This window comes from Grampus griseus, assembly GCF_964374135.1.
Source record: "Grampus griseus genome assembly, chromosome: 3".
Classification (NCBI taxonomy): Eukaryota; Metazoa; Chordata; class Mammalia; order Artiodactyla; family Delphinidae; genus Grampus; species Grampus griseus.
The window spans coordinates 106,626,987-106,640,689 of record NC_139019.1 but is presented as its reverse complement, the minus strand read 5'-3'; the positions used below and the strand labels follow the sequence as shown (position 1 = coordinate 106,640,689).

General features: G+C 36.1%; 1 protein-coding gene across 1 annotated transcript in view; it reads right to left on the bottom strand.

The window, feature by feature from the left end:
- ADAMTS19 (ADAM metallopeptidase with thrombospondin type 1 motif 19) overlaps positions 1-13,703 on the bottom strand; it is a gene marked incomplete at its 3' end in the record, with an annotated part of 279,689 nt that overhangs the window by 201,171 nt on the left and 64,815 nt on the right. Inside the window, exons 4-6 of the mRNA XM_082652620.1 lie at positions 11,724-11,896; positions 10,031-10,114; positions 9,199-9,356 (exon numbers count right to left, since the gene is read on the bottom strand). Of these exons, the coding sequence (XP_082508746.1) occupies positions 9,199-9,356; positions 10,031-10,114; positions 11,724-11,896 (415 nt within the window). The remainder of the gene's footprint in view (positions 1-9,198; positions 9,357-10,030; positions 10,115-11,723; positions 11,897-13,703) is intronic.

Here is a 13,703-nt window from a genome sequence, read left to right as displayed (position 1 = left end):
AACCCACCTCAACATAATAAAGCCCATCTATGATAAACCCACAGCTAACATCATACTCAATGGTGAAAAGCTGAAAGCATTTCCTCTAAGATCAGGAACAAGATAAAGATGTCCAGTCTTGTCACTTTTATTTAACATAGTTTTGGAAGTCCTAGCCACAGCAATCAGAGAAGAAAAAGAAATAAAAGGAATACAAATTGGAAAAGAAGAAGTAAAACTGTCACTGTTTGTAGATGACATGATAGTATACATGGAAAGTCCTAAAGTTGCTACCAGAAAACTAGCAGAGTTCATCAACGAATTTGGTAAAGTTGCAGGATACAAAATTAATACACAGAAATCTGTTGCATTTCTTTACACTAACAACAAAATATCAGAAAGAGAATTTTTTTTAAATCCCATTTACCATTACATCAAAAAGAATAAAATACCTAGGAATAAACCTACTCAAGGAGACAAAAGGCCTGTACTCCGAAAACTATATGACACTGATGAAAGAAATCGAACATGACACAAACAGAATGAAAGATATACCATGTTCTTGGATTGGAAGAATCAATATTGTCAAAATGACTATACCACCCAAGGCAATCTACAGATTCAATGAAACCCTTATCAAATAACCAATGGTATTTTTTGCAGATCTAGAACAAAAAAATCTTAAAATTTCTATGAAAACACAGAAGACCCCAAATAGCTAAAGCAATCTTGAGGAAAAAAAACTACCGGAGCTGGAGGAATCAGGCTCCCTGACTTCAGGCTATACTGCAAAGCTACAGTCATCAAAACAGTATGGTACTGGCACAAAGACAGACTTACAGATCAGTGGAAAAGGATAGAAAGTCCAGAAATTATCTCATGCACCTATGTTCAATTAATCTATGACAAAGGAGGGAAGAATATATTGATACAATGGAGAAAAGACAGTCTCTTCAATAAGCGGTGCTGGGAAAACTGGAGAGCTACATGTAAAAGAATGAAATTAGAACACTCTCTAATGCTACATACAAAAATAAACTCAAAATGGATGAAAGTCCTAAATGTAAGACTGGATATTATAAAAGTCGTAGAAAAAAACTTAGGCAGAACACTCTGACACAAATCGCAGCAGTATCTTTTTGGATCTGCCTACTAGAGTAATGAAAAACATAAACAAATGGGACCTAATTAAACTCAAAAGCTTTTGCACAGCAAAGGAAATCATCAACAAAATGAAAAGAAAACCCAAAGAATGGGAGAAAGTATTGAAAATATTTGCAAACGATGGGCCAACAAGGGATTAATGTCCAAAATATACAAACAGCTCATGCAGCTCAATAGCAAAAAAATAAAAACCCAGTCAATAAATGGGCAGAAGACCTAAATAGCCATTTCTCAAAAGAAGATATACAGATGGCCAAAAGGCACATGAAAAGATGCTCAACGTCACTAATTATTAGAGAAATACAAATCAAAACTACAATGAGATATCACCTCACAGTGGTCAGAACGGCCAGCATCAAAAAGTTTACAAACAGGGGCTTCGCTGGTGGCGCAGTGGTTGAGAGTCCACCTGCCAATGCAGGGGACACGGGTTCATGCCCCGGTCTGGGAAGATCCCACATGCCATGGAGCGGCTAGGCCTGTAAGCCATGGCCACTGAGCCTGCACGTCCGGAGCCTGTGCTCCGCAACGGGAGAGGCCACAACAGTGAGAGGCCCGTGTACCGCAAAAAAAAAAAAAAAAAAGTCTACAAACAATAAATGCTGAAGAGGGTGTGGAGAAAAGGGAATCCTCCTGTGCTGTTGGTGGAAATGTAAATTGGTATAGTCACTATGGAAAACAGTATGGAGGTTGCTTAAAAAAACAAAAATAGAGCTACCATATGATCCAGCAATCCCACTCCTGGGCATATATCTGGAGAAAACAGTAACTCGAAAAGATACATGCACCCCATTGTTCACAGCAGCACTATTTACAATAACCAAGACATGGAAGCAACCTAAATATCCATTGACAGAGGAATTGATAAAGAAGAAGTGGTGCATATATACAATGGAATATTACTCAGCCATAAAAGGAATGAAATAATGTCATTTGTAGCAACATGGATGGACCTAGAGATTATCATAATACTAAGTGTAGTAAGTTAGACAGAGAAAGACAAATACCATATGATATCACTTATATGTGGAATCTAAAAAAATGATACAAATGAACTTATTTACAAAACAGAAACAGACTCACAGGCTTAGAAAACAAACTTATGGTTACCAAAGAGGAAATGTGGGGTGGGGGTAAATTAGGAGGTCAGGATTAACATATATACACTACTATATATAAAACTGATAATCAACAAGGACCTACTGTATAGCACAGGGAACTCTACTCAGTAATAACCTATATGGGAAAAGAATCTGAAAAAGAATAGATATATGTCTATGTATAACTGAATCACTTTGCTGTACACCTGAAACTAACACAACATTGTAAATCAACTATACTCCAATATAAAATAAAAATTAAATTTAAAATAAATAATTTAGTAACAATCCAATAGTGTTGGTATACAAGGTAGACTTACATTCTTTCAAATATATAAAACATTGAAAGTGTCAGTATTTTATTGAACTCTTCAGTGAACTTACAGTAAAAATCCCAAGGCAAGGCAGGCTCATTCTACAGAAATGGAAAGTGTAAATTATAAAATAAATTTTCACTGAATATAAAGAGCTAAAAGAAGAAAAAGTAACTCATACTTGTTTCACAATTCCTAGATGTCAGGAATTTTATATATTATTTTCTCACTTAAATTTAAACCTTAATTTGTTCATAAAACTAATACTAGTAATATTTAATATATTAAACTAACCCCATCAAATGTTCTCAATCACTAGAGAATACTTTCAGCCACAGCAGATGATTCTTAACTGTGTCTAAGATAATATGGAATGCAATAATAACCATGGGCTGACCAACTAACAATTAAAAACATTTATTATATAATAATATAACAAAAGATATTTTTGATAGTATGTTGTCCACATTAATAAAAGCTTGAACAGTATCTTATACAATTATTTATGTTTGGAAAAAATTATTGAATGTTCAGTATATGTTAGATGTTATACAAGTTCTTATATTCTTCACTCTGTACTAGTATCCTCATAATAATGTGACTCATAGAGGTCAAATAGTCAACTCAAGATTACCAGCTACTGTTTGGATAAAAACGGGTCATATATAGTTGATCACCCTTCTTACTGAGTTTTAAAGTTTTAAATATTCATCTATTGTATATATATATATGTAAATAAGCATATACATACAAATTCTTCAATAGATATATGTATTGCATCTATTTTTTCCAATTCTGGAGCTTGTCTTTTCATTTACATAACAATGTTTTTGGACATCATGTGGTTTTAATTTTCAAGAAGCCCAAACGATTATTTTTAATAATTTTTGTTTAATGATTTTTTGTATCCAATCTAAAAAATCACTGCCCTTCCCACAGTCATGAAGATTTCGTTTTTTTTTGTTTTTTTTTTTTGCTGTACGCAGGCCTCTCACTGTTGTGGCCTCTCCCATCGCGGAGCACAGGCTCCGGATGCGCAGGCTCAGCGGCCATGGCTCACGGGCCCAGCCACTCCTGCGGCACGTGGGATCCTCCCGGACTGGGGCACGAACCCGTGTCCCCTGCATCAGCAGGCGGACTCTCAACCACTGCGCCACGAGGGAAGCCAAGATTTCGTTTTTAATAAAAGTTTTATAGTTGTAGCGTTCTATGATCCATTATGAATTAACATCACTCAAGCAGGGTTGGGTGTTTTTTTTGTTTGTTTGTTTTTTGCCACAACCCTTGGCTTGTGGGATCTTAGTTCCTTGAACAGGGATGGCAGTGAAAGTGCAGTCGTAACCACTGGACTGCCAGGGAATTCCCCAAGATTCATTGTTTTCAAATGGTTATCCAGATGTTCTAGAATTATTTGATGAATAGACTATCTTTTCATCTTGAATTATGCTGGTGGTATTACTGAAAGTCAACTGACCATATATATGTGAGTATATTTACAGACTCTATTCTGTTTTACTGATTTCTATAGCTAACTTTCTGTCAAAGCCATCATGTTTTGATTACCAAATCTTTATAGTAAGTTTTGCAATCAGATAGTGTAAGTCCATCCAATTTGTTCTTCTTTTACAAAATTGTTTTGACTCTTCTAGGTCCTTTCCTGTCCCAAATAAATATTGGAATCAGACTGTAATTTCTACACACACACACACACACAAAAAGCCTGCAGAGATTTTCATTGGGATTATAGTGACTCTATAAGTCAATTTGGGGAAAATGGACATCTTGACAACACAATAAGTTCCCTACATACAAACCTTCTAATTGAGAACTTTCAAAGATGTGAACGTGTGTTCGCATGTCCAATCACATAAGTTACTTCACATGTCTGGCATATGCTGTCATGTGCGTGCATCCTCTACAACTGGCTGTGCTTTTGTATACTTTACTCTACAGTACTGTATAGAGTACAGTAGTACAGTATCTTTATTTCAAGCCCACGATGTCCAGAAGCAAGCATAAAAGCAGCGGTGATGTAGCTGGTACTACTAAGAAGCACCAAGTGATACCGATGGAAATAAAAGTGAAAATAATTGAGAGAGTGGAGCAAAGCAAAAAGATGGTAGACTTCACTCACTCTTATAACAGGAATCGTTCAACCACTGGCACAATTCTAAAGAACAAGGACAAGATCATGGAACATGTGAAGTCTGCTGTGCCGATGATGTCAACAATAATATCGAAGAAGTGTGGAAAAGTGATGGAGGAGATGGAGAAACTTCTCAGTGTGTGGAGGCTGGACCAGCATCAGCATGGAGACCCACTCAGCTTAATGCTGATTCAAGAGAAAGCTAAAAGCCTTTATGAAGACTTGAAGAAGAAACATGGTGAAGAATCAGAGGGCGCATCTTTTAATGCCAGCCACAGCTGGTTTTCATTGGTTCAAGGCTAGAGCCAACCTTCACAACGTAAAAGTAAGTGGTGAGGCAGCAAGTGCAGATACTCAGGAATTTCCTGAAATGTTTTGAGAAATTATTGATGAAGGCACATATTTAATTGAGCAGGTTTTTAATGTGGGTGAGACAGGGCTGTACTGGAAAAGGATGCCAGACCAAAGTTACATCAGTAAGGAGGAAAAGTTGATACGAGGCTATAAAGCAGCAAAGGATAGGCTAACTGTTGTTTGGTGGCAATGCTTCTGGCTATAGGAAGTTGAAGCCTCTCTTAGTTTATCATTCAGAGAACCCAAGAGCCCTTAAAAACATTGCCAAGTGCTCTCTTCCTGTTGTGTGGAAGAGTAACTCCAAAGCTGGGTTACACAGGCCATTTTCCAGGACTGGTTTTTCCACCACTTTATTCCAGAGGTAGAGAAATACTGCTTGGAGAAGGATGTCCCGTTCAACATTCTCTTGCTGCTCAACAATGCTCCAGGCCACCACCCATTCGTGGATAACTTTTATCCCAACGTCAAAGTAGTGCAACTGCCACTGAATACTATGTTGCTTATCCAACCTATGGACCAGGGAGTTATAGCAACTTTCAAGAAATATTATTTATGTCACACTTTTCATCAGGCAGTAAAGGCGACTGACGAATCAGGAACAACCTTGCGACAATATTGGAAGGACTACTGCATAACATCTACAAGGCCATAAAAAACACTGACTTTACTTGGTGTGAGGTTACAGCCATCACCATGAATGGGGTTTGGAAGAACCTTTGCCTGAAGTTTGTTCACGATTTTCGTGGATTTGAGAAGGTGGATGAGGAGTCCAAAGAGGTCTTCAGCAACTTAGTGACCCTCAGGGAGAAGATGGAGCTAGATCTGCAAGAGGACGACTTCATTGAACTCCCTGCTGTGCAATAAGAGGAGCTTATTAAAGAAGACCTGGTGGAATTGGAGGCCCAGAGAAAGGATAAAGAGAGACAAGAGGAAGAAGAAGTAACTAAAGAACCAAAGAGATTCACGATGCAGGAAATGGCAAGGGGATTTTCTTTATTTGAGGAGGCACTCTTAGTTTTTGAGGCACAGGACCTGAACGTAGAACAGTGCGCGAAGGTTGCAGCAGCCGTTCAGAATGCAATCCAGTGCTATCGTTATCATCTATGATGAGAAAAAAAGAGCTACTACCCAGACATCAGTGGATTGGTTTTTCTAGAGGGTAGATAGAATTGAATCCAGCGAGGAACCAGAACCTTTGCCATCAGTGTCAGGCGTGAATGAAATTACAGCTTGCCCTCCGTCTCCTATTGCTGACGATCCTTCAGCTCTACCATCTCCCACCTCCTCTCCCTCCTCCAGTCAGTAACTTTTCTTGCCTGTTCACTCGATGTCAGCCCCTGTATGCCAGCTGTTGTACTGTACCACTGTATTTTTCAAGGTACTACACTGCAAGATTAAAAATGTTTTCTTTTTTGTATGTTTGTTTTTTAAGTATTATTTATGTGAAAAGTATAATAAACCTATTACAGTACAGTTCTATATGGCCGATTGTGTTAGTTGGGTGCCTAGGCTAACTCTGTCAGACTCAACGAACAAATTGAACTTACAAATGCACTCCTGGAACGGAACTTGTTCGTATCTAGGGGACTTGCTATATTTAGTCTTCCATTGAATAAACCTTTATTTAGATCTTTAGTTTCTCTAAGTATAGCTGTGTAGATATTTTATTTTGTTAAATTATTAATATTTCATGGTTTTGGAAGTTACTGTAAAATTTTCCCAAGTGTTTATTTCTACCATATATAAATACAATTTTTCTTCTAAATTGACTTTATATTCTGTGGCCTTGTAAAATTCAGTTATAAATTCTAGCATTTTTTTCTCCTAGATTGCTTTAAATTTTCTTTGTACCAAGTCATGCCATCTGTGAAGAGACACTTTTAATTTTTTCTTCCCAGTATTTATACTCCCCCATGCCAGCTTAATATACTGATTATGGTTATGATTGTCAGCACAATACTGAACAGAAGTGGTAAATATGGACATCCTTGCCTTGCTCCCAGTCTTAAAAAATTTTGATTTTCACCATTAATTGTAATGTTAGCTATAGACTTTTTGTGTATGTATGTGTATGTAGATGCACTTTCATACATTAAGAAAATACCCTTAAGAATTCATTAAGAATTTTTGTTGATAGGGTTTTTCCCCCCAGTACATTAGAGATATCACTTTACTGTCTTCTGGGCTTTTTTTTCTGACAGGAAGTCAGTTATCCATCTTAAGATTGTTTTCTCTGTAACGTATCCCTTCACTCTAGCCAATTCACTTTTTTTCTATATCTTTGGTTTTGACCAATTTTTCTATGATATGCCTAGGTTTCTAAGTTGTTGTTTTTCATGAAATTTGTGAAAAATTTTTGCCATTACATCTTCAAATACTTTTCTTACCCATTCTCACTCTCTTTTGAGATTCCAATGATAGAGGTCCAGTATTTACATTACTTGGTAAATCCAACTTCTAAGCTACCTTGGGGTCAGTTTCTACTGACTACTTTTCTTTGACCATGGGTCACATTTTCATGTTTTTTTGCTTGGCTAATTTTCATTATGTTCCAGACATTGAATATGATATAGAGATTCAGGATTCTCTTATCTTCCTCTGAAGAGTGCTGTCTCTTGTTTTACTTATTCCTCACTCTGAATGTAGGTAGGTTTGAGTTTATTCCTTGGTAGGGAGGATCTACCGAAAGCTCAAGATGATTCCCAAACTTTTGTAAACTGGTGGGACTCAACCTCCAAACTCCATCTCCTCTGAATGAATACCTTACTGGGACTTGGTTTTAAGCTTTGTTAGGACAGTTCAAGAGAGGGCACTTCTCTGGATCATGGTGCCTACTGTGTAGGCACAGCATTTCTGTTTTCTCAGATAAATGCCAGGAGTGATGACAAGGTATTAACAAGGCTGCTCCACTCTTGTAGTCCAAATCTGCTCAATTTCTAGTACCTTTTTAACATCCGAACTCCATAGCACCCTGATAAATTTTGGGTAGTTTCTATCTCTGTGTATTTAGACCAGTCTTGCAAAGTCCTCATAGATGATCTGCACAAGGACTTCTTGGCACCTCTGCCCACAAAGGATCCTCTTCTCTGGTGCTTTCAGCAGGACCACTGTGCTCTACCTAGATTCCAGCTTGCTGTACCAGTCAAAAAATTGTCCCCAGGCAAAAAGTTGGCTTGGCTGTGGGGCTTACTTAGGAAATTTTCCTTCTTTCAGAGATTGCACTGCTCATTCTCCAGTAACTGCCAGTAGTTGCTTCATAAATGTTTTCCAGTTTTATGGTTGTTTATTGCAGAGGTCCAGTATCAGGTACACCTACAAAGCTGGAAATGGAAGTCCAGTTGTGTTCTTGCATAGAGATAATTTCATCTTTATGAATTATTTATAAGTAGAATAGTTTTTATACAATTCAGCAACAAGAAGCTATCACAAATTCAATAGATTCATTACAGAAAATCATGTTTAAATGTCACTGTGTATTCTGAGATGTGAAATGTCAACATTATTGATACTAAAATTAAATTGCTAGTTAACAGTGAACTACCATTCATTTTTACTAGCTCTAAGCAAGACAAACTTGTAAATAATTACTCATACAGAGTACTCATAGAGAGTTAATTGTTGCTCATCATTTCACCTTCTTATATTTACACTCAGTGCTGCAATACAAATGTTTGAGTAGTACGGACACTCACAATACAGCTCAAAACTAATTAGCTAGAGACTTAATTGAAACTTTTTTCTCAGATGGAACCAGAAAGTCTATCAATTGCTCAATTTAATATACGGGATACTTTATATGGTGATGACTGAAAAACATACCACGTAGGTTCATAAGTTCAAAGTTCCACCAAAATTCACCAGCGTTTTCACTTATCATCATCATTGGCTACAACTTCACATCAAAAATTGAGGTTAATTTTTTTTTGAAATTAATTAACTAAATGTTTAGTCAATATACCATCCAATATGTGGCTGTTAAGAAATCAGTTATTATGAATTGAGGGAAATGACTAACAGCATTATGCCAAAAGTTTTCTGGAACAGAAAATCTGGAATAAAAGCATTCTATGAAGGGATTAATAGGATTAACAGCATGGCCATCAAATTAAGAATGTCATTTAATTGGCTTTGGAAAATTTACCTTGTTATAAGTATAGCTGCATCCACTGAAGTCATGTCCTCTCCCCAGCTTGTTGACATCTCTAAATGTATATCATTCTTTTTGCCGAATTCTTCATGTTGCCACTTACAAAAGCTCTCTAGCATTTTCTCTCCATGATGCCCAATATATAGATCTGCCTGCAAAAGAAGAGATTTCACTTCAAGGCAAATTATTCTCAGATATACAGAAAACTAAAAACTGAGGGGACTTCTTGAATTACTAAAGCAGACTGCTGACCATAACATTAATTAGAACCTGGAAGACATTCAGGATTAATTTTGCCTGAGCTAAAAATCTTAAAACTTTGTGAAGGTACAGTAATTACAAAATCTGTTTAATGTTATTCTGAAGAAGAAGAGAGGTGCAATGAAATATTAAGAATGTGGAACTTTTAGACTTAAATCACTCATTATTTTTACAATTTAAGAACAAAGGTTTTCCAAAGTACCAGATAAGCAGCATGCTAAAAAGATGCCACAGAATAGTCTCTGTTTAAATTGAATTACAGATAAAGCCCATGTTTAAATAAGAAAATAAAACTGTCATTAAAAATGATTTTTTAAAATTGCATTTTGCAAAGTTAAGGTTTGTTGTCAGGATCCTTGGAAACTAAGAACATTCCAATTTTGGAATATAACTGAGGTATTAACTAAGACTAACGGCCAGTTTTATGTATACTTTAAGTGACTCACTGGATACGTCTGGATTTCAAGTCAATAAAAAGTAAATCCCTAACATTCCCTTTACTTAAAAGTACCTGAACACAACTTCTCACCCACTTAATTGAACGAAAAACTCAAGACTTTCTTACTGGAGTTTCATGGAGCAGAATAAGCTTTATCACACGAAGATTGACCTGCACACCAAGACTCTTGTGTTGGAAAAGGTTAAAAACCTAAAAACAAATAAAAATAAAAATCCTAAAATAAAACTGAAAAACATCTTAATTTTTCTTAAAGTCCAGACATGGGAGAAATCTCAATTCAGTTGAGCAATTTTACATATTAAAATTTTTTTAATTATTTTAAAATTAGCTTAATAAGCAATAATTAATTCATTTTAGATACCAAGAAATTTAGACCTAGCATTCTGCTATACTCACTGCTGCCTTGATAATCTAGGCATTTCAATGGGGTGCAGAGGGAATGTTGGGCTTTTCACGATACTGAAGAGAAAAATTTTAGTAACTAAACCCTAGAAATTTTCTTAAGACCACAAAATGCCAGTGTCCTTTCTTCTGAGAAAATGTCCTGAAAATTCAGCCTGCTTTATGCCACCTCCCAATTTATTCCTTAGAGTTTTTTTCTCCCCAAGGCTAACTGCCAAATAGGAACAGAGTATTTTCAAAGCTCTTCCCTTCAAGGCTGTCCATGAAGACAAGGCCATCGTTGCTTAACGGTTTCAGGTCATCATTATAACTGATTTTCCCAAAACATGGTATATGTAGCAATGCTGGAAAGGAAGGCAAATTTTTTATGTGGTACCTTGATTTTTTTTTTGGCAAAATTGAGTGTTTAATTTATAATAGAAAATTAAAATTGGCACACCAAACCCACGCTTTCAGAGATAGTACTATTTAAAAGAGACTGAGGTTGGTAGGCTATGCCTGTCTGCCCTTTACAGAATGCTGGTTGAGTGGTCAGCAGTTAGCTGAACACAGACAGAAATGACTGAAGTGTGGGAAAATATGTTCACTGAAAAAAAACCATGCCAGATGATAGCAAAAAATAGTAAAAAATAGTAATTTTATATAACAAATTTATCCTTGAATTAGTGGTTCTCACCTTGCTTAATATGGCAACTGAAGTTATAAATGGACATTTGCCTTTGGCTTTCATTTATGTTCATTCTCCCCTAAGAACCACTCTTCACGACAACCTTCTAATTCTGCCTTGAAGGAAGTTTATCCAACAGGGTATGCAATTAAGTCAAAGGATTCATGTGGTAGTAAGCATCCATAAGGTCCTGGGTACAAGTTAGATTTCTACAGTCCAGAAGCTATCAACCAAAGTTAGCTGCATGTGATTCAGCTAGTAACTATTAGCTATTAGGTCTTACTCATCAACTAGTTTTGTATCTGACATGCAATTTTACATACCTATATAAGCGCTCAGTAGATTACCAACCTCCATTTTTGTTCCACCTCATAATCTATAGTACTTTGGGTGGGGCCATGCATATAAACAAATATAACATTTCTGCTATTTCAACAAATGGCCTTTTATAAAAAAGAAAGAAGGGCACAAAAAGATAAAAGAATAATAGAAAAAAAGTTTTGCCACATCAAATTAACAATAAGGATTTTTTACTAGAGGACGTGAATTATTATTTTGATATCTCTTTTGAGATGGATCAATTTGGTACACCTAAAGTATTTTTTTACTGATGTCAATAAAAGAAAGGAATAGTAATGAGTTAATTTTTAAAGAACTTCATTATACTCACACATTTCTTCCTTAGAGTTTTCTTGAAAAAATTCCAAGCGCACTTTAAAGTTTGCCTACCATATTTAAGATGGTTAGAATGAATCTCCTGGCTGCATCTGCTCCATGATAGGAAACCATTGCTGGGTCTGCAACCACTACAGTCTCTATGTTGTATTCTTGAGGTAATTTGTATGAATATCGTTTCCCTCTTCCACTTTCTGTTATTTTTTTAGATCTAGTTCTTCCTTTATCTGCAACACAGAAATGAATTTTTCAAATGTGCCTCTATCTTAGCAAAGTGAATAAAAAAACTTCCATTTCTTCAATAATTAAAAAGAAAGCTTATCGAATACCAACATGTGCTGATGATATAATGGTGAGCAAGACCAAATAAGTTCCCCGCATATAGGGAATCTAACTGAGCATTTGGTTTTGGAACATGACTTTGGAATCAGACAGACTGGACTTCTACCATTTATTAACTCTGCCACTTGGGAAACTAACATCACTCAGTCAGCCTTAGTTTTCTCATCTGTAAAATGAATAACAATATCACCTGCTTTCTAGAGTTGTGGGTGGCTTATAATAAGATCACATTTGTAAAATTTTTAGCACAGAGATTCATATAAATAAAATAATTCCATATATAAAAGACACCATGATTTTCATTTTGAAATCAGTGACAAAATAAAGGTCTACTTGCCAGAAGTGCCTGAAGTGACTGACCCATACATCCTAATGTCAGGCAGGTGCCCCTATTTACTCAAACTATACATGGGTTACACAGGAATTGGTTCTGCCTTCCAGCAGGATCATATAGAAGTTATGACCTCAGGGTACCAGATTCCTCAAACAGGGCCAAATAAAAGCAGTAACCACAAATAAACATACTTATAAATTTAACTACATAAAAATGTAAAATTTCTGTTTATGAAAATATGCCACTATCAGAATGAAAAGCATGCAACCAAGTGGGAGAAGATATTTACAGTACTTTTCCATAATAAAGTAATAAAAAGCCAATCTAAATCAATGACAGATAACCCAATTGAAAAATTGGCCACAAATCTGAAGAGCCATTTCAGGAGATCCAAATGGCTAATTAGCATATAAGAAGGTGCTCAATCGCATTAGTCTTCAGAGAAATGCAAATTAACTGCAGTAAATTAAATAAATTAAAATCCCCAGAATGGCTAAGCTAGAGATGATTAGTACCTAGGAGTGGGCACAAGGGGGACATCTATGGTGCTGATATTTTCTATATTCTGATCTGAGTCATACCTACATGGTTATGTTCATTTTGAGAAAATTCAGCAGTTGGACACATCATTTGTGCAACTTCCTGTATGCATGTGGTACCTTAATAACGAATTTATGATTTTAACAGCTTTATTGACGGGCAATTTACATGCCATAACATGGAGCCATTTAAATGTACAATTCAATTATCCTTGACAAGTTTTTACAATTGTGCAATGATCTCCACAATCCATTGTTATATTAGCTATCACCTGTTCCTCTCCTTACCATTTACCAAAATTCTGTTGATGTCACTAAATAGCTGTCATCTTCTTTCCCAAACTTGTATTTGTTGGCCGACATCTTTTATATTTTTGTATTCTAATTTTAGTGGAGTCCCCAGAAGTAAACATGTGTGTTTAGTGGAATTCCATGGATATAAAAATGTGTGTCCAGTTAGTCCCATTTCCATGAACATGTCTCTGTTCTGAATTTGTATGTATGCTCATAGTTCCAGTCCATCATCTTGGTTTCCGATAAATTCCCTTTTTTGAGTCTTGTTCCAGGTACTTTAACTTTGATGTCAATTCTATTCTATTCTATCCTATCCTATCCTACTACCTATTCCACCTTACTTGCCTTCTAACACCCTTTCATGATGCCAGCATTAGTTTATCTCTTCTATTCTTGAAATACTGGGTCCCTTCTGTTACTAACTTCTAGGTCCAACTGAGTTAGCTCTGAGCTCTAACATGAAGTAGATCCTGGCACATTGCTGGAAACTTCACTGTTCTCAGATATCTCTATAAATTACGGTTT